Here is a 22,951-nt window from a genome sequence, read left to right on the forward strand (position 1 = left end):
ATCTATGGAATATCCTCTGAGTCAAGATTAGGTTTTTAATACAAGTTATGTGTAAACATTGTTGGCTGAATCCAGAGTTATACATCCTCACCCACCCCATTTTGTTAAAATATGATACGAGGGGTTAATTCGGAAACACATTTTCGGATTCACTCTAATTTCGCTAAATGAAGTAAGGTATATCTGAAAGTACATATCTGGAATATTCCTTGAGACATGATTGAGTTTCTAAGATTCATATTGATCTAAAACTTGTATAAATATGGGTTTCTCTAAACTTGTTAACATAAACACACAAATAATATACAAAATGTCTCAATATGCATATCTCGATTTTGTCTACTTCAACAACCAGAAGCCCCCTCTTAATTTAGGTTCTTAGAGATCATTCATCTTATGAATCTAAAATCAAAACTAGAAAATATGTACTCAAACAATCGAAGAGTTGTGAAGCTCTACTATCATTCACCCTCAATTGATAGTGATGTAGATATATGGTTCAACGGTTTTGAGCTGAAGACGGATAAAGATTTAACTGTTATGTGAAGTGCGTTTTACTGTTATGAAACAAAAGGTCTGATCGAGCTGAATGTGAAGATTGCAAGATCGACCGAGGATATTCTAAAGATGTGAAACGTCCTACATGATGATGAAATGCATTGTTTGATTTATGTTAACGATTATATTTGTAATATTTTATTTTTATGTATGTCATAATAATTATTGAAGTTTATTTATCTTTATTTTTGCATATGTTTCATTTCTGTATCTGTTTATGGTTTAGTAGTATTTGGAAATTTATTTATGAAATTTATACAAAGATGCATTTCTATATTAATTTTTGTTATAAATTATGGTATGACTTACTTACCAATGGATTATGTGTGAATTGGGGTGAGTCCGGAAGTACATTTCTGAACACTATGGATTGTTTTGGTTTTTCACTAGAGCGAGGGAGCAAGCCTTAAGGGGGAAACACAACTCCCTTATCTGTCATCATGTTTTTATTCAAATTGTTAATTTGAGACTATTCATAATAATTTCTTTATAATCTTTCTTAGTTTTCCTCTATATATAGTTGTTTGACTTTTATCTATCTAATTTACGTTCCTTAGCATTTAATTTATCAGACTTCTCTCTACAAGCCTAAATCATATAAATATATTTTCTACCATCTTTTCTACTATAGGTCTCTCTCTCTCTCTCTCTCTCTCTTCTCTCTCTCTCTCTTCTACTCTCTCTCTCTCTCTTATGATCTCTCTCTCTCTCTCTCTCTCTCCTCTCTCTCTTCTCTCTCTCTCTCTCTCTCTCCTCTCCTCTCTCTCTCTCCTCTCCTAGTCTCTCTCTCTCTCTCTCTTCTCTCTTCTCTCTCTCTCTCTCTCTCTCTCTCTCTCTCCTTTCTCTCTCTCTCTCTCTCTCTCTCTCTCTCTCTCTCTCTCTCTCTCTCTCTCTCTCTCTCTCTCTCTCTCTCTCTCATATTTTCATTTCTAATATTATCTTTGTGTAGTCTTGCCACACATTCAATGCGACATACTCATTTATGATAAGCTTACTTTGTCCTCATGTTGATTGTTAACCGCTCAATAGTTTTTCTTGTATAACATCACATGTCTTACCACAACAAAATATTTCATTTAAATTTAGTGCTACCTTTGTGTCACATAAAACCCCTAAAACACTCATCTATTTCAGTCACCCAGCTTAAACCTAGGTTTTGTAAGGGAGGGATAGTGCATACCAACACGGGTTGTGTCACCTGACATGGACATGTCGTGTTGTGCCCCTGATCTTGCACATTTTGCTGCTTTCTTGGAATCCTAGTTGATCAAAGTGTGTGATCTCTTCCATTGATGCATCCTAAATGATAGAATGTAACTACATTTCTCGGAGGAACTCGATTATATCACTTAGTGAATATGGATAAGCATAATGGTGTATCTAAGTACCTTTGAATTAGTATTTACAAAATAAACTAAAAATCTGATAATGGTGTGTAAATAATGTAGTGTTGGTGGTGTCACTTTATATGATTTGTGAAATTTTAAAATTATTTCACACCACAATTGACTGCAATTGTAATGAAGTGTGGCATCAACAACAATCACAACGACGCCAATTTTAGTTTAAAACCATGTACAGTGTAATCACAATTCAATACTGTTATCTTTCAAAACCAGAGTTTTAAAAATAGAAATCTTATTTAAGATCAAATTGTGAGAACAAAATTTGACAATTTTTAATGGTCAATGTTGTTCATAAACGTGGCTAACGAAGTGTCGTTTATTAATATTAACTATTAACCATACATTTAAAAGTGATTAAATTCAATTTAAAAGCTTTCAAATCTACCACATGCATGAACTATAATTTTATTGTTTGAAAAGTTGACTGGTTTTGTTGTCCTAAATAGATATTCATATAAGCACCAATATCATAGTTTTCATTTTTGACATCTCTGCGACCTTAATACAAACAGCTAGTGTGCATAAGCATAAACCACATTTAAGTGTGATTCTCAGCGGTATCAATTAATGTGATGTGACTGCAATTTAGAGCATTGCCTAAAAAACACTAACATAAGGAAGAAGAAAGAAAATGAATCTGCTTGAATTTAATCCCCTTTATCACAACGGGTATTCTCAGAAACCCCTTTGATTATGGTAGCTCCTCTAGCTTCAGGATAACAACATCTCCATAATCAATCAAGTAAGGCATGATAACAACATCTCCATAATCAATCCCATGATCAACATAAAATCATTGGTTCTGATGATTTCAGATATGGTGGTAAGAAGAAGCTGTTTCAGATCACAGTAAAACAATTTTAAGAAAAATATTAAAGTTAGTAAGAAGAAAAAAAAAAGCTTTTTTGATAAATTTCGAATGATTATTTTTTTGGTTCTTTAGAATTACATGAAAAAAATGGTGAAAGAAATACTGTAAAGGGAAAAAGAGAAAGATATGTCGCGAATGAAGGGATATTGAAATAAGAAGAAAACATGTGAGGAATACTTTAATAATAAAACCACAAAAATATATGATTGGAATTTAAGAGTAGGGTATTTAATATATATATATATATAATATATATATATATATATATATATATAATATATATCTATATATATATATATATATATATATATATTATATATATATAATATATATATTAGTATAAAAAATTTTCGTTTTTATTACTTTATAGATTTTTAAAATAAAAGTCAAATTTCTTTTAATATCCGACATCTGACATCTATGATTAACTGACGGTGTAAAATCATTTTATATTGTCCGTGTATTTCAATTAAACTCTCTCTATATATAAAAGAAAAAGGAATATACATTGACAGTGTAAAATATTTTTACACTGTCAACCAATGAGATCCATATATCCCGTCACGTCAGACTTTTATTTTTAAAATACTGTTATGATTTAACAATATAAAATATTTTGATCGGATGTTAGTGTAATTTTTTACCCTAATTAATCTCTTAACTTAATTAACCATTCCTTTTTTTGTTAAGCCATTCAAAAAACTACTTTTTGTTATAAAAAAACAAAAAGTATTAGAATATGAAAGACAGAGATGATAACGGCTACATAGGGACCACATTGGTCGGTCCCATACTTTTGTACCGTAAACAAATCACCATTCACCACACTCATCAAACCCTTTTTTTCGTCTTCATAGAACAATCTTTGTCTTTGTTTGAAACAAAACTCCTTCCTTCTTGTTAACATCATGAGTAACAACTTCAACTTCTTTCTGCTTCACTTTCTCTTTTCTCTCTTGTTGCCACCTCTTGTCTTCTCCCACACACATGGTAAAGTTACTTTCTTTCTTCATTATTTTTTTTCCACGTTTTTTCAAAATTATATATGTTTATGTTGATTATTTTCTGAATTCTGATAGTGTTTAGTTATTATTCTTGCAAGGGCTTTGAAAGTTTGCATCTTTATTTGGATCTCTACACTTTTAGAGTGTTGCATTTACTTTATTTAGGTAACCGAGTAAATGTTTTCTTTCTACTATTAGGTGATAGGCAGAAAAATGAGAGTTTTAAGAGTGAAACTGAAAATTGAATCCCCAACTCCTTAAATCACTATATGTTTGAAGTTTGATGTTTTTGCAATTGAAATTTCAGAGAATTACTGTGAATTCTAATTCTAAGATGATATTAGAATTGGTTCAAGATCTATTGGGTCAAGTGCTATTAGGTTTTGTGCTATTTGGTCACCCACAATTTATATTCATACACCAAACTCAATAGTACTAAGTGTTATTGGGTGTTATATCATATGGATATATATGTTTATAAGTAGGCACAATCTTTGGTTAGATTTTATTTACCTTTGCACCAAACATTGAATCATTGCGACTCATTTCTCTTAGAAACCGGGGGTTAAGTTAAGACCAAAAAATTGTCTAAAATATATCTCTGATACCAGCTGATTGTGTGTTATCTCTGTTATACAGGAAACCCTGCAAGCGAAATTGTCGACATTATAAACAAGAATAGAACAGATCAAAAGCTTCCTAACTTGAATGACACTCCTGGTTTAGGGTGTATGGCCTTACAATATATAGAATTATGCAAAGGGAACTGCACTGATAACAACGTCGTAAACTGCAAACCTCCCGAAGACGATTTCACCGAAGTCTTTGCCCCTAACTGCGGCGTAGAGTTACCTACTTTTGGTACCATAACCGGACACATTGTTGGCTGTCAAAAAAACTACCTTGAACCGTCACTAGCATTTTCTCGAATCCTCATCAAAGATAAGAGATCTCTGTCTCTTTTGAGAAACAAATCACATTCTGAAGTTGGAGTAGGCCTTGTTGGAGCTCATAAAGGACCTTTCTTTTGGTGTGTTTTGTTTGGTAATGGAAAAGCTAACACTACGTTTGTGCTTGAGAATCGCGGTGCCGGGATCAAACAGAAACAAGGGTGTTATAGTGGAAGCAATACTCCATGCAGTGAAGGGAAGAAACATGATGTTCCATTTTTTAACTTGTTTATGTTTTATGTGTTTATTCTGCTGTTTAAACTTTTGTGATAAATTTATACTAATTCAAAATCTTCACTTGACAATTCATGAATTGTATTATTTTGTTCATTTTTGGTGTCATTTCTCAACCTATTAAGTGAAAAATATATTAATATTAATACATGATTATTTGCATATTTTTCTACTAATGGCTAACACTGGTGTTGTGGTAAGTCTCCTCAAAAGCTACTTGCGTTGTGGGGTTCCATTTCAAAGCGTCCTTCTTCGTAAATTCTGTCAATGGTCTAGCAATCTTTCCATAATCACAAATAAATTTTCTATAGTACCATGTGAGACCAAGAAACCCTCTTACACCTTTAACGTTCCTTGGTGTGGGCCAATTAACTACACTATTTATGTTGCTTCGATCAACTACCATTCCTTGTGCAGAAATTAAATGGCCCAAGTACTCAACTTCTCTATGTGCAAAAAGACATTTCTTTTTGTTTGCAGTTATGTTGTTCCTCTGTAGTCTGTGTAGAACCTCTTCTGGCTGAGCTAAATGGGAATGAGAGTCCTCAAAATAAGGAGGATAAGAGTCAAGAGGAAAAGATTGAAGAGGTTGATGATGATGACATTACCATTACTCATATCATGAAGAAGATTATTGAATGTGTGTCCTAATCTCAAGACAAATATACTCATGTGAAAGTTAGAGATGTGGTGAGTGTAGATGAAAAAATTGAATCTGATGAGAAACCTGCAGTTAAAGTTATGAAGAGTGTTGATAAGTCTATGATTTGAGGAGTGAAAGAGAAGAATAAAAATGAAGAAAAATGTTTCTCCCAAAACCTCTTTGAAGAACACTACAATTTGCAATTGTGAAGAAGAAAACTCCTCAAAAGTCACTACAATTTGCAATTGTGAAGAAGAAAACTCCTCAAAAGTCACATGTGAGTAAGAAGAGAAAGGTGGAAGTGAAAATTGTTGAGAAAAAATCTATCAAGAGAAAACTTGTTTAGTCAAGTGACTATAGGAAATATGCTTAAGCATATGTCAAGGACAATATGTCCATCACCAGAAGGAAGGATGGTGGAAAAACGATTGCTTTGAATGTTGTTGTTGCTCCACTGGATAATGTATTTTTCCATTCTAAAACAAGTGCTCATAAGTGGAAATTCGTGTATAAAAGAAGGGTTGCTTATGAAAGAGATTTGAGAAAAAAATTCTTGAGTGGGAAGAGGTTATAATTTTGCAGAAGGATGCATGACTGGTGAAGACTGTTTCAAATATGGGATCCTGCTATGAAAAACTGGTCAAAGAGTTCATTGTGAACCTATCATCTGACTGCAATGTTGAAGGCAGTCAAAAGTATAGGAATGTATATGTTAGAGGGAAGTGTGTGAAATTCTCACCCTCTATTGTTGATGCATATTTGAGAAGAAATAATCCATATGAGTCTAAAAAAGTTCTTTCCATGGATAAGATAACAAATGAGATCATTGTTAGTCAAGTGAAACAATGGCCCAACAAAGGGTTACTTTCTTGTGGTAAATTGAGTGTTAAGTATGTTCTTCTGAACAGGATAGGGGGAGCAAATTGGGCTCCTACTAATCACAGTTCAAGCATCACTCCTGCTTTGGCCAAGCTAATATTTCTAATTGGAACCAATTCCAAGTTGAACTTTGGTAAGTATATATTTGATCAGACCATGAATCACGTTGATTCACTTGCTATGAAGCTACCAATAGTTTTCCCATGCTTAATCACTTGAATTATCTTAAAGAAACACCCTGGTGTTTTGCACCCTCAAGAAACTTCATGTAAAAAGGTTGGGCCTTTGACCCTTGACAAAAAGCTTTTTGTGGATAAACATGTCCCAGATGTTACACCCTTCTACCCAAACGACATATTTATATATATTATCAGAGTACAATATGTAGAAGAGTTTACATTCTTACAACATAACACTCATTACATTACAACATAAAACATATTATTTAATATTTAAAACTTCGCAGCGGACAACAACACAATCATTATTATTCATCATATAATAATTCATAAAAATGTTTCAACTTTATCTCAACAAAACATCTCAACATATTATTCATCATAAACAACGTAGATAAAAATAATTTGGCTATCGAATCCCATAATCCCCGGTGTCACATGACCAGAGCATTTGACTCGACTCTGTAGAATAATTCTACACTTATGCTTCGAACCTCAACAAAAGCTACTCCTCTTTATCTGCACATTGCTCATCATAGATGAACATAAACACATGCAGAAGGGGTGAGAATTACATTATTAAATAATAATATAACGACAGAAATATAAACATAAATATATATTTCACATATGCCAACACAACTCATCATCATCATCAAAATCAACAAACTCATGAACATCAACAAAACAACACATCAAATGCAATGCACAAACCCATGCATGACTCAACACGACTCGGTATACCCATTTTGTGACCACTACAGGATCACCACTCCCAGATTCATCACCATAGAATCCGAGTCCCCCGTAAGGAACCAAGCCTCTCAACAAGCCCGGAGTCAACAACATCATTGGAACTCAGTCCGTTCATCACTAGGCATCGGCCTTTCATGAATGCATGCACATCAAACATGCATCATAATCATCATAGCAACAACAACATCATATGGTCATGTTATTATCATCATTAATATCATGACATACAGCTCAACAAAACAACAACAACATCATAACGATATCACATCGTCACATAACACATTCATAATTAAACACGTAAATTCAACATATCATCATCATAACACCTCGTACGCAATCATATAGTCACTATTAATTGTTTATAGTACAACTACAGTGACTTACTAAGAGTCTCGCAACTCAACGTACTCAAAATCCACCAGCATTAGCTTCTGCATTTCTCCAGTTCGCGCCGCCAACATAGGGACGCGCCGCGAACTCCCCAATACAACACAGTTCGCGCCGCGAACGAAGGATCGCGTCGCGAACAATTTATTTCGCTTCAGTACGCGCCGCGAAGCAGGGTTCGCGCCGCGAACAACGAATTACAGAACTCCTCTAAATCCTGCCCAGTTCGCGCCGCGAACTGGGCTTCGCGCCGCGAATCGCGCGCGAACAGAACCCTCTGCTGCAGAATCCGACGCAGCTTTGCTCCTCTAATCGCCACAACTCATACCCCACAGCTAACAACCCAAAATCAACATTTAACAGACATATATACACAACATACTTCGATTACAGTGCATATAACACAACAAAACTCACAGATCGGGGAATTTTCCATCAAAACCCCAACTTTCCCGATCTCCCTAAAATCCCCAAAATTCATCAACAATCCCACAGATATTCATGAAATTGCTCGCATATTATCGTTTAATAAGGTTCAGACCCCTTACCTCTTTGGATTGAAGGAAGTTCTGAGCACTCTCCAAGCTTCAGCTTTTTCCCTTTTTTCCACTTTCACGATGCTTCTGCTCTTTCACGTAAAACTCTTCTGTTCCAAATGAGACTATTTCTCTTATTTCCAACTTATATATTTTCCAAATAATTATTATTCCAAATAATAATAATAATAATCCAATAATATTTCCAATTAATTAATTAAATTAATAAAATTTATATTAATTCAAATTAAATAATTAGCCTTATTTTATCGGGGTGTTACACCAGACATTGTGGTAAAGCATCATGGTCAAACTATTGGTGGAAGCTTTTCACTTGTATCCATAGCCACCAGAAACGATGTGTTGTCTTAGTTGATGGAGGTGTTAAAGGCTCCAAGAGACTATTACCTCATGTACCATAAAGAAGAAAAGTGTGGATGGCTTGATCAAAATGCTGACCAAGGAGAATGATGTTTAGGATGAAGACAAAGCTGACTGTGAAGAAGAAGAAGAAGAAGAAGAAGAAGATAAATAAGTTAGTGGTGAAGAAGTTAACAATTCAGGATCCTCAAGTGCAGAAACTACCAACTCAAAATCCTACTTTGAAGACTGATATGAACAAGATGAAGATGTGTTTTTTTGGGTCTTTTATAATCTTAGGCTTAATTTTGTGGCTATGTAATAACTTTATCTGCTGATACTCTTCTGTGAGTTTGTTGCCAATAACTCTGTACTGACGCTCTAGCATCTTGTTTAACATTTGTCCTTTTGGTTGGTATTTGTCTACTCATGCATGTGCTAACATACTGAAATATATGTTGACTGACTAATTAATTCTTCTAGATCATACTTTTGTCAAATTATGGCAAAATGGGGGAGTAATGATGTGTAGTGGAATGGTGTGACTATTGACTAACTACTGATTTTGTGAGTTGGTATATGAGTGATGATATTTGCGGTCTGACTTTATTGTGCTTAATACTGATTGGTACTAACTAAACTTGTGTGTACACAAGCTGAAGCATCTGGCCTGTCACATGGACCTTAACTATGTGTGACTGTGTGTGCAGTTTTCTTTGTGTGTTAGTAGTAGCTTTTGAATCTTGTATACTTCCTATTAACTATGTGTGCATGCATGACTAACTAATCATGACCGATTGCATGACAGACTATTATGGAGCATTGATTATATGTAGCAACTACTTGATTTATGTTGTTGTTGTTTTACTCTGACTGTTTGACATGTGATGTGATTAATGTTAAACTTACGGTGCACATCTTGTATGTTTATGAAGAATGTTGCTTTTCCAAAATTTTCCAAAGGGGAAGATTGTTGTTCCTTTTTAGGTTGGAAATTGTTGTACCTCGGAAAAAAGAACACGACCACTCGAAGTGCAATCGCACGCTCGTGGATGTTAGACGATAGACCTAGATCTAGAGGAGGGTGAATAGATCTCAAGTTAAAAACTTGACAAAAAATAGTTTGAAAAAATTTCATGGCGCGAAAGCAAATTTTAAATATCCCAGATCAAAAATCGTCTAACCCGCTATCAAAAAGCTCAGATATAGATATTAAAGGCAGCAGTATGATAATGATTCACAAATCGATCAACAATAACTAATCATAACTAGTTGAATGCAAATTGATGCGGATAAGTCTATCTACAATGATAATACACACAAAAATATAAGTCAGGCAATTTGTCGAACAATTAGTGTACAATGAATAATATTTGGAATTCTATGTGGTTTTGTTATTTTAGAAATCCAATCACAACCAAATGGTTTGTGATATACACAACAACACCTATTTTAAAATGTGTTCAAAATTATGATCCAAACAATATTGATCAAACGATCAACGCAATCGACAAATTTTTGAATCGAAAATAAAAGAGAGATAGAGATAGAGAGAGAGAGTAAGAGTACACAAGGATTTATTTAGGTAGTTCCTCAATCGACCTCACTACGGATACGTTTGCCCTGAATTCAAATTTGAATTGAGATATTATATTATATCTTACTTTGCAAATATGCGAATATAAGAGATGAAGAATTCTAACCCAACAAACCCTAGGGTTGATATTGATTCTACCACCTCCAAGAACCTTGATCAAAGATTGATCAAGTAACCAACGATGTTGCTTCAATTCACCGTTCTCACGTTACTTCTTTGAATGAAACTCCTTATTCTTCAAAAGTTTTCACTAGGTCAAATTAATTCCAAGCGCACACTTGTTGAAACACAAGATTTGTCAATGCGATCCACCATCTCATGCTACTCCCTTGCAAGGCACCCCTTGTCCCAAGGCTTTTACTCGATCAGATCTGGATTACGTAATCTTGTCCAAAATGTTCAAACCCTAACGATCTTGAAGGAAAACCCCATCTTTGTTTTCTGATTTGAAATCCTCAAAGTTCTCAACCCAATATCAATGGTACAAACAACCTAATAAGATGTTATCAACCCTAATCTAGATGGCAACCAATCACAAAATGATTATGTGTAGTTTGATTGTGTGTATGCATAGAAGAGAGGTTGAAGATGATGAGAATGCTTTGAAATTCCGATTTTGTATAAGTTTTACTCACTGGAAACCTTGTTAGACATAGATGCATGTATGAAGTATTTATATGTAAAAAATTTAGAAGCAAAAGGAATGCAAAAGAAATTGAAACAAATGATGATTTTCAAGAATTTTGATCTATAGATCGACCTATACAAGTCATGTGTCGACATATACATGCTATATGCCGACCTGCATAGGCAGCACATGTGACAAAACCTACAACCTTTAATATTGTAGCATGGATGTCGACCCATGCATCATATGTGTCGACCTGTAGTTGAAAATAATATTCTATAGGTCGACCTATAATCGTATGTGTCGACCTGTAGAAGGGTTTCCTTTCTATAGGTCGACCAGTACAACGCATGTGTCGACCTATAGGTAATTTTTCATCCAAAATGAAAATTTTGATGCACAAAACAATTTCTTGATGCATAAAACTTTTCTAGACCATTTTCAAACATGTTGACATGATTTCTAATGCTAAAATGCACAATGCACAACTAGAATCACATGATACTGTCCAATGTACATAAACGCTAAAGTTTCCTAGTTTTGACATCATAAAAGGCTCCCCATTTTTTATGATGGAAAAACTTGAGACGATGTGTTTTCGTGTTCATGAAAGGCTCCCCCGTAGCTTCATATACTTCTCCTCCTTTGACAACATCAAAAAGAAACAAAGCAAGCTATTATCAGTATCATATCACATATACTATATATGATACAAAGGCAGTTACAAAGATAAGATATGCACTCACATACTCATCATACATGAAGATACACAAAATTAATAAACTAAACAACATTGGACATTAATCATCCAAAATATCAGACATAATACACAACCATTGTCATAAGTTCAAATGAATAATCAACTATTTTAAATACATAACCAAATCAAAACAAATCAATTAAATAAACAAAGCATAATTACTCAAAGCACGACTCAACAAAATGCATAATGAAACATGAGACCAAACGACACAATCCAATACAACATCATAACACTTCATCCAAGAGAACTCTATCTCCTTCCACATTCCCAAGGCATTGGCATGTATTCCCTATGCCATCTTTGACCATCATTTCCATACTAAAAATCCAGGAAGTCACACATCTCTCTATAAAACTGAGCATAATGATAATTATTATCATTTTGAGATGCAATCATGTAGTTAATGTTGGTGATAGTAGCAACATGATCCGCGTCTATCTTATTCCTCATTGATTCAAGACTCTCCGTAACATATGAAGCAAAGGCCTCAAAGTTAGCGTCTTGAGTAGTCATATGCTCCTGAATCATACATAACTGCTCCAATTATGCAGCTTCAAAGGAATACCACCTTTTACAATCCTTAACATACCTCTCATTCTGCCTCAGTTGCATATTCTGAAGCATTGTCATAATAGAGGAAGTATCCAGAAAACCAGTACCAAAACCAGTACCAAAACTAGTACCATGAGCAACTCCATGAGGAGCATCTTGCGTTACAACATCTCCCTCAGGGACATCATGAGGAGCTCCCATGTGATGCTCATCATCCATATGAGCTTCAATTGCATCATTACCAAACTCAGTAGGATCATCAAAGTTGTAAAGTTTCAGACCATTTTTACCTGCATGGAAATAATATGCTAGACGATTTTTGTCCCAAAAGTACCCCAAGTTAGTAAGGGTTCGTTAAGAGAATTGTTGAGCAGATCCAGGTGATTTGTAAGTGAGATTTGGCATGCCGATGTTGAAGTAATTCAAAATTTTAGTTATCATGGAGACATAGCAAAAGAATGTTCCTATGTTGCAATCTTTGATAGCAAACATACGAGAAACTTCTTTATGCTCCTTATCCACAAAAGTTATGTCGTACTTCCAAGGCACAACCTTGGTGCTCTCATATGGAAAAATGGTAGGCATACAGACAATCACGGGTGATGGATGGCTAGTTGATTGACAACATCCCTTATGCGATAAGGTATCTCAACATGCTCTGGAAAATTGAAACAATGTTCGATAACCGAAATTTCTCATTCTTCACAAGACCACTGCCTTGTAGAACACCTTGATTCATCAGGTCTTGAATATCAACTCGTACCATCTTACATCATCTTGGATGAATGACACATTCTTCAAAATTATCATGGAAAACATTAATCAAGCCAACTTCCACCAATCTTGCATGGAATGCTAGCAAAAGAGTCTTGATATCTTAAACATTTTTTATTATACAAACATAAGATATTTCTTCAATGGCATTAACAACACCATGTGCAGGTAAATGGTTATTCTTCACATTGGGCCTTACATCCCTGAACGTCAGAATCTTGCTCCTCACCAATTCTTATACCCTTGTTCTTCAAAGAAAAAAAAACCTTTTAGATCATGGTCGAGAGCTCCTTCATGGAAGGGGTAGTGGGCATTTGGATTGAACCATGAAGGTAGAGCCTCAAGTGAAGGCCCTAGAGGCCTTGGAACCACTAGTCCCTTCTGAAGCAGAGAACGATACAACTCGTTATACATCATAACAATTTGATTAAATATGACCTTATTCCTTTGTACCCTATTTTGATTGTGAGGATTTTGCATGCGTAGAGCCTGGCCCATCGAATGTTGATAGACCAGTGCTATAGGTTCTTATTGATATGATGGCGTAACCTAAGCATGCTGATATAATAGTGTTTGTTGAACATGAGGATAGAAAGTGCTTGTTGGTTGAATGTCGGTGCAACGACTACAACACATGGTTGTTGTGCATACAACATAGGATATGTTGGTTGTTATGGGAAAATTGTTGTTGTTGCTTCTTCCATGAGTGATTTCTTCCTCGACTGGTAGACACGACATTTGTTTCACCTTCCTTTTTCTTTTGAAAATCTCCAAAAGAATTCTTGGCATTGTTATTGTTAGAGGTTCTAACAACAGTCATCATCTTGCCACTCTTTATACCAAGCTCAATTTTTATGCCCACGACAACTAGATCAGAGAAATTTTTTGATACACTACTCACAATTCTTTCATAAAAGACTGGTTGAATGGTGTCCATGAACTAATCAGCCTATTACTTCTCGGCAAGAGGTGGTTCAACTTGCAAGGCCACCTCCATCCACCATTGTGCATATTCTTTGAAAGACTCATTGTCTTTCTGGGACATGCTTAACAACTACCTTCTATCCGGGGCCATATCCATATTATACTTATAATGTTGGATAAAGGCATCAAACAAGTATTGAAAGCACCATATACGACTCTGGTCAAGGCTCAAGTACCATTTAGAGGAAGCGCCCTTCAAGCTATCCAGAAAAGAATGTATCATCAGGTTGTCATCCTCGACATGTTCTGCCATCTTCCGACAGTACATAATGAGATTATTTTTGAGGCATGAGTGGAACTCGTACTTATCGAAATCAGAGGTCTTGAATTTTGCAGGGATCACAAGACCGGATACCAAGCACATTTCTTTGGTGGTAGCACCAAAGACCTTGTCACCTTCCATAGATCTTAACCTTCTCTCAAGAACCTGGTAATTATCCTTTATGCCTTTGATATCCTCATATCTTTCTTCCTCTTCGTCAAAAGATTCAGGAGCATGGTATATTTGATGATGATCTTCAAAATATGGTTGTACATGCGTATGAACGATTGGTGGCGCGACCGTATGGACCACAGGATGTGCCACAGTGGCGAAGGGTAAAGGTACTGCTTGCTAGTTCAATTACATAATGCATGGGGCTCCTTCAAATAGTGGCGTGTAGTCAGTAGGTAGACCAAAAGGTGGCGACATGGAAGGCATATTTCTTGCATGTTAGGGCTCGAAGGTAGGACCAAAGACCTCTAAAAATGATTGCTTCTTGGGGAGTATCCAACCTGGCCTTTATAACTTAAACCATCTCCATGATTTGACCCGCATTTCCTCTTAATTCACTGAGTTTGAAACTCACCCTTGGTAATTCTTGTTCTTGATCAACCATCCTTTGACGAGCGTTGGCTCGAGTATCGTAACTGTGTTGAGGACTCAGGGTGGAATTGGAGGAAGAAAGATGGAATGAGTTTTTGTTTTGAAAAATGCATGAAAATTCATATTGATGCATGTGAATATGAGCATTTTTTTGTTTTGTTTTAATTTCAGGGAGTCTTACGGTCTCGTAGTTATTAGTAAGCATTTTGAAAGTAATATGAACAAAACAAAAAACAAAATCAAAAGCTTGTGCAGAAGAGTCAACACCCATTCATTCAAACGAAGCAAAAGTGACAGGTACAATAAGTGAGTACAAAGGGTTGAGTTAATACAGTAATATGAAGTAGCACAAGAAAAGTACAAAACAACAATCAAATGGTTTTTATGTAGCTACTCGCTCTTTGAGGTCTTATAACTCGTCCTTGGACCTCCACATCATTCTCTCACAAATCAGGACAAGGTGACATGCTAAAGGGTGAGTATTATTCTCATCCATCTCCTCCAAAGCGTTATCCAGTCTCCATGGAAGATCTCTGGCCAAACCGTTACAAAACTCTATGAGGCTAGTAAACTTTGCATGCTACATAGCAACAACTGGTTGCAAAAGGTTGATGGCGCTCTCATACGTGTCTAATAGCCTATTCAAGTGTTATCTCTCACCTAGACAACCCATTCTTTGGCTCTTTAAAGACTCATATTGTGATTTCTAATGACGTGTTAGCTCATTGTTAGTTTCAGTTCGACACACTTCTCTTTCCAGATCCTAGGAGTGACTTGAGAAGCTCTCAATGCTTCCTCCTTGAGGCGGCGCTCATGTTCCACTTCTGCTTCAGAGCTTTGGAAAAGTTCCTCAAGATTTCGGTTTTGAGTCTCAAGTCTCTCTCTTACTTTCTTCTTCTGTTGGGTTGCAAGTGTCCACCAATGCTTCCACTCTTGAATTTCTTTCTTAACCCTATCCAACTGATCATTGAGTGATACCAATCCATTATCGACTTGATTTAGGCATTCTTGGATTCTTTCTCTAAGATCCTGCTAAAACTTAGTGTTTTTTCAGCTTTCAGCCAACAATTCCTTTCTTGGTCAACCTTCCTCTTGAGTACCATATTTTCCCCGGTTTCCTTGTTGAAGTTTGATTGCAACTCTTCGTCCTATTTCATTAGTATGGTAATCATGACCTTCAACTCATCAACTTCTTTAACTAAGATAAGGTGAGGTTCAGGTACAACAGGTTGGGAAAGAGCTTTAATAATCAAAGGAAGTTTGGTCTTTTTCACCCTCTTTTTGACTCAAAGTGTGTAAGATTCCTTTGCTACGACGTTCCTCTTTCTTAAATCAACACCTTTGACATGGACGTTGTTCCAAGCCTTAACAATCTTATGCAATAGTGATGGGTGTTCAACCTCCATGTTGAGTAATATTATTTCTTCCAATTATTCGTCTTCTGTTTTGTTAAGCATGGGATATCCAAATAGTCTCAAAGCTAAGGTAGGATTATAACTTATGCAACCCTTGGATCCAATAAGAGGTATATTGGGGAAGCTTCCGCAACTGAAGATGATCTCCTCGACATTAAGCTTCCACACATACCAAGTAATGGAATTTCCGGTTTGTGAAACCAAAGTCTGGGGCCATTATTCACTAGTCATATTCTCAATGTGAGCACTTGCTTTGAAAACACGAGAAGTCATCCAACTGTAGAGCAGTGGAAAATAAAAGAGTAAAGTGCCACCCTTCTGTTTGTAACGCACATGAAAAGAGTAAAGGACGTCGACCAATAGTGTGGGATTTGGATTCACCTTTTCTGTCAACAATGCCCAAAAGATGCTTATGGTAGCAGAATCAATGAACTTGTATGTTGGGAATAATACCAACCCATAGGTGAGAAAAGCTATTACATCCCCAAAAGCCACCAAATTTCGAGCTTTCTGCCAACTTCTTTGCTTCCTTTTCTAAGTATCGTTTCCAAAATCCAAACCCTTTTTCTTCCAATTGATGCCCATCTTTGGGATCTTAATATGAAGAGCTAAAATAAGGTCTTTGATTTTAGGCACATACCCGAACTAGTGTACAACATCTTCCCCTTCAAAGGAATCATCAAGGATCTTTCCAATTCCTCCAAAGTCGGAGTCAACTGAAAATATTGGAATAAGAAGGATCGGAGATCTGGATCGTAAAACTGTGCAAGAACGGTGATAACTTTGGGATATACCTTGATAGTTAAGAGGTCTGAATTTTCCCACATTGGCTCTCGAAGGTAACCTTAAAGCAACTAGGTAGCTTGTCCACAAGCTCTTTCAACTTTTCCACATCAGGCATGACAACTTTAAACTATATGATTTTCCTTTTGTCTAGATTCATATTTACTCTTTGGTGATATGCAGATAACCTTAAATAAATATGATTCCCTGAAAGCAAAATTTTCATATCTTAACGGATGATACACTGATGCGAATGTTATGCACAACTAATAGTACAAGTAAAAACAAACTAACCAAATAGGCCTCCTACATCGTGATAGTTATAAGTTTTGTTTATCCATGAAGCCCACTGACCATGTTAGAGACTATGTTTGGATTGATGGAACATAACAGAGCGGAGCAGAATGAAATATGACAGAGCGGAATGAAATATAGATCCCACTCCATTGTTTGGTTATTTTATTAAAAATTTCTCATTCCATCACATACACCCAAAATTGGATGGAACAACAAATAGAGATTTGGATGGAATTGGATGGAATGGATTTCATCATGTTCCATTCCATTCCATCCATTATTTGCAAATTCAAACAATAGAATCTCATTAGTTATCATTCCATTCTATCCCGTACCACCAATCCAAACATACCCTAAGAGTTTGGATAAATGGGGACCTAAATTCATAGACCTTAATCGAAATTTTGCCATGCAACATAGAATGTCTTAACAAATCATGAAATTATTTTGAACAGTTATATATTTAATAACTAAACTATACATATACTAATTAAATCTAATATTTTTATTAAGGTCCCCAAATATTTTACGCCCCTTGGACCTTGCACACCCACAAGCCCAACTTTGAGCATAAGACACAATTTTTTTCATTAATAATTATAAAAACAATATTTAGACAAAACTTATGAATGAAAATATTCATCAATTAATTGCACTAATTCGTAAATATTTAACAATTATACATAAAATAAATGCGGAAAAAATATTTTTTACTAATTAATATAAAATATATTAAATATATTTTTAATTAAAATACACTGACAGTGTAAAAGAATTTTACACAGCCAGTTAAGTATAATCGTTGGATATTGGGACAAGTTTGACTTTTATTTTTAAAATCTATAAAATAATGCAAACGGATGATGATGGATATTGGGACAAGTTTGACGTTGGATATTGGAACAAGTTTGACTTTTATTTTTAAAATCGACAGTGTAAAACTTTTTACGCTGATAGTATATATTAATTAATCCCATTTTTTAATTATACAATAAACACAAAATTGAAACATTAAAAAAAACATCATCCATGTTTCTATTGATTAATATAAAAAAACATATAACTAATTTTTCTATTAATAAATATATAGAAATATATGGGATACATGGATCAATACTTTAAAAACAGATAAATATTTTTTTTGATAAATTTTAAAAAAAGGAAATTAAACAAAATTATGAAATTAAATCGGTTTTGAACACACAAAAGTTATTTCTAACGATTTGATGCATATATTTAAAATCAAATTATAATGTCCACACATTATTTGAATCAATTATTAACTATTGCATAAAAGACAATTATGTTATTAATTATGTTGTTTAATTATAATTATAATTATATCTTATATTATTATATTTCGATAATTAATTAAATATATTAGGAAAACTATATTTCTAAAATCAACAAGATTAATCGATGCTTATACCGAGAATATTACTATCATCATATGAAGTAAAAGCAAATTTCTCTAAATAACGCATTGATCTTATGTCACAAAACAAAGACTTATCCACTATACTAATTCAAGGACCATTGATTTATTTTGCGGGCGCGCGCATATATATATATATATATATATATATATATATATTATATATATATATATATATAATATATATATATATATATATATATATATATATATATATTATATAATATATGAATTAATTGAACTATTTAATCTTTTATTTATTCATTTTATAATTACTATATATATTTAGTGCAGATATAATTTAGATATATCAATTATTAATGAATAAAAAAATAAATTAATATATTAAAAAACACGCGGTATTTGACAATTATACATACAAAAATATGAAAAAAATACTTATTATTAATAAATATAAAAAAATATTAAATAAAATTTTCCAATTATACACTAAACACGTTATTGTTAATGTAATATTAAGAATATATTTTCTATTCTATTTATTAATATTTAAAAAAGATATATAACAAAAATTTCTATTAATAAATATATAAAAATAAAGAATTGGATAGATATTCGTTAAGGCTCAATACTTTAAAAATACATCTAAAATAAATATTTTATGATAAATTTGATAAAAAAAGGAAGTTAAACGAAATCATGAAATTATAAATCTGATTTTTTTTAAAAATAACATATTTTTTAAAAGATAATATCAAAATAATCACAATTTTAAAATATTTTTCAATATAATCACTTTTTCAAAAAAAAATAACCAAGATGACACTTGTATTGGCGCATGCAATGAAACACTTGGATACAAGCGTCGTTTGCATTACGCATGCATGTCCATGTCACCACTAGGAGTGAAGCATGCATGTCCAATACGCCAGATACAATGGTGCATGCATAGTCCACGCAGTGGAGACGTTAATGCATGTGGCTACTGCTCATGTGCACTCCTTCTACAAATACAACATCATCTTTAGTTCGTTGGATAAAAATGCCAAAAAAAAATATTTGTGCGTTTTATTCTTGCGCTTAATTGCTACAAGCATGAGGTTGGTCAAGAATGTCGTTACTCGCCCCAGTCAACGAGAAGCCATTCACATTCCCCTACGCAACAAAGTAAGTATATCTTAAATCTTCTAATTTGTTAGACTTTAAAATACAACTGCCTATAACTAATATATTTTCAATCTTTTCGATCTAGGTGGTCGGTTCAGGGGATGAATTACAACAATTATCTCAAACACATTGTAGTAGTTTATCACAATATTTTATACCACACTGGACCAGACGATGTGTTACTACTAAACACATCTTCTTTTGATTTAAAAAAATTATCAAAATAAATATCCTCTAATCATGTCAAATTCTTTTAGAGTTTATCTAGAGGTCGTATCTGGGTTTTGACCATCAGGTTAACCACGACGCTGTTGCAGTTTGGATAACAAAAATATCAATCACTTGATTCACTACTGTGGAGATGCACCAGAGTGACCATGTGAAACTGCAGTTCGGCATGCAACAACAAATTCCAAAACCTCCAACGAGTTTAGGAGACTGGCATCAACAAATAGTTGATGGCCAATTGGATTATTCATATTGGAGAGAATTCATTAAAGAGATTTATCGCCATTGGCGGAATCAACGTCGTCACATCTTAAACGAACCAATCATACATGGTGCTAGACCAACTCAACATTATATGACTTGGTTTAGGTCGGTTACAACGCCATAGTTTGTGTCTGAGCCAAAGTATTTGATTGATTCACGCCAATGAGTTTCGTCATCATACGCCCAATAACAAATCCTTATCCAACAACCAACCCCACACCCCTACCAAACCCAAGAACAATGTCAACCCACCCAAACCCAACGACCAACCTCACACCATCACCATACCATATATACCCAACCACCAAATAACCAACCTCGCAACCAATTCATGTCACACATCCAAACTCAAAATCAGGAGTCAAACCCTTACCACTAACAACCATACGCAGCCACCACATTTGTCTATAGCCTAGATGATCCATATGATTCAACCTCATCCCACCATAGGCCCCCACTTGTGAACAACCAAACATCTCATCACCACATTATCCAACCATTGTTTGACTTTCTGACACCACATGAACCATTGTTTTATTTCCAAAACGATTCAATGTCCCAATTCGGACAATCATACCATCCACAAACAACCCAACCACAATGGCCCAACTACGACATCATTGGCGGCAACACCCCTAGCTATTGGAGAGAAATGATGACAAATTTGTCAAATACTGTTGGATCTTCCACCAGACCTTCACACCAGTCACCATTGCATCATGTCAACACTCAAAGACCCCAAACACTTCAGGGAAATCGTGGGAGACCTCGAAGGCAGGCTAACTCACCAGGATGTGGAATAGAGGGGCGTTTCAATCGGGCATGTCCTTGAGTTTCTTGTCAATTGTTGTGTATTTTAACTTTATATCATAATATTATTAATTATTTTCATTTACCTTTTATTTCAATTATATATATGTATAACATAAAACATATCTTTTATTTCAATTTTATATAAGTATAACATAAAAAATAATACTATTCAAAGCATGCTCCACATCCAACGGCGCATGCTCTTTATGTCATAAAGCATGTGCCAATTGCATTGTCTTGATCTGCATGCATACGTCATTCCAATTAACGCATTGGTTCAATTGCAACATGCATGCGACATTCCAAATGACACATATTTTAGAGAGATGCATAAAAAATAGTTATATTGATATATAATTTAAAATAATAGTTATTTTAAAAATATATTTGAAAAACTGGATTATTTAAAGAAAATTATCTATTCGGAATATACAAAAGTTAATTCTATCAATTTACTCCATATATCTAAAATTAAACTATAATGTTCATAATTATTTGATTCAATTATATTAGAAATGTCTAACTATTGTATAAAAACAAATGTTTTATTGATTATGTTGTTTAATTTCAATTATAATTACTAATATATCTTATATCTTATATTTCTATAATTAATTAAATATATTAGGAAACCTATATTTCTAAAATCAACTAGATTAAATGATACTTATAGAGAGAAAATGACTATCATTAATCTGAAGTAAAAGGAAATTTCTTTCAAGGTATAACACCGAGAAAGACACTATCTCTTGCGCCAAAACATTATGGATACAGTTACACCACCATCACATTACCGTTCTTCTCCGTTACATAAAATCAGTCCCGGCATTCTCATTATCGTTACGGTTGTTGCCATCACAGTTATCGTTTCTCTTGCTATCTATTTCCTTCTCCGTCACCTCCACTGTAACTGTCTCCGCCGTGTCTCCGCCAATCCATATCCGACAATCATTTTATCGCCTCCCAGCCCGAGATTCTCAGTGGGAATACCTCCTTCAGTCATTGACTCCTTGCCTCTGTTCCCGTACTCCTCAATATCTCGCCGATCCTCCGCCGTCACCGCTGCTGACTGTGCAGTATGCTTGTCAAAGTTCCGCAACAGCGACCTCCTCCGTTCTCTTCCTCTCTGTTGTCACACCTTCCACGCTGAATGCATCGACACATGGCTCCGTTCAAATCTCTCGTGTCCCCTCTGCCGCTCTTCCATATTACCTTCTCCTTCTTATTCCGACCTCATGAAGATTTCCTCCGACAGTTTCCGATTTGAAATAGGAAATGTGAGCCGGCGAGAAACCAATCCCGAATCAGTCGGCGACGCAAGGTCACATACCATTGGATCATTCGAGTATTATGTAGAGGAGCCATCAGAAGTAACCGTCGGTGGAAATGTAGGAAGTGGATACTGGATGAGGGCTATATCTTGGCGTCGCTACGTGTCGTAGTTCCGGTAGGTTGTCAAGGTGGAAATAGTTGGCTTTATACCATTGTTAATTCACATTAACATTTAGGTTTAATTTTCATATATATAATTTTAAACTTTTTTCTTCTTCTTCCAAAGATATGTGTTTTTGAGTTTGTTTAACTTTTTTTTCTTCTTCTAGGTTTGCAATGAAGATTTAAGAAGAAGATGATATACTTTGTTTATTTATTTTTAATTATATA

At 34.6% G+C, this 22,951-nt stretch overlaps 2 protein-coding genes across 2 annotated transcripts; both read left to right on the forward strand.

Moving 5' to 3' along the window:
• Positions 1–3,638: 3,638 nt before the first annotated feature.
• Positions 3,639–5,185, forward strand: LOC127076661 (uncharacterized). The gene is made up of 2 exons (XM_051018367.1): positions 3,639–3,825; positions 4,479–5,185. The coding sequence occupies exons 1-2, from the start codon at positions 3,744–3,746 to the stop codon at positions 5,057–5,059; spliced, it is 663 nt and encodes a 220-aa protein (XP_050874324.1). The 5' UTR covers positions 3,639–3,743; the 3' UTR covers positions 5,060–5,185.
• Positions 5,186–22,053: 16,868 nt separating this feature from the next.
• LOC127076662 (E3 ubiquitin-protein ligase ATL4) lies at positions 22,054–22,751 on the forward strand. Its single transcript, XM_051018368.1, has one exon. It carries the CDS (start codon positions 22,054–22,056, stop codon positions 22,729–22,731), a length of 678 nt encoding a protein of 225 aa, XP_050874325.1. The 3' UTR covers positions 22,732–22,751.
• Positions 22,752–22,951: the final 200 nt, after the last annotated feature.

This window comes from Lathyrus oleraceus, chromosome 4 (assembly GCF_024323335.1).
Source record: "Lathyrus oleraceus cultivar Zhongwan6 chromosome 4, CAAS_Psat_ZW6_1.0, whole genome shotgun sequence".
NCBI lineage: Eukaryota > Viridiplantae > Streptophyta > Magnoliopsida > Fabales > Fabaceae > Lathyrus > Lathyrus oleraceus.

What these genes read in the sequence shown, in the direction of transcription:
- LOC127076661 (XM_051018367.1), top strand. Translation starts at nt 3,744, where the DNA reads ATGAGTAACAACTTCAACTTCTTTCTGCTTCACTTTCTCTTTTCTCTC. An exon ending in TGTCTTCTCCCACACACATG is followed by an intron (nt 3,826 to 4,478) that starts GTAAAGTTACTT and finishes TCTGTTATACAG; the next exon opens with GAAACCCTGCAAGCGAAATT.
- LOC127076662 (XM_051018368.1), top strand. Translation starts at nt 22,054, where the DNA reads ATGGATACAGTTACACCACCATCACATTACCGTTCTTCTCCGTTACAT.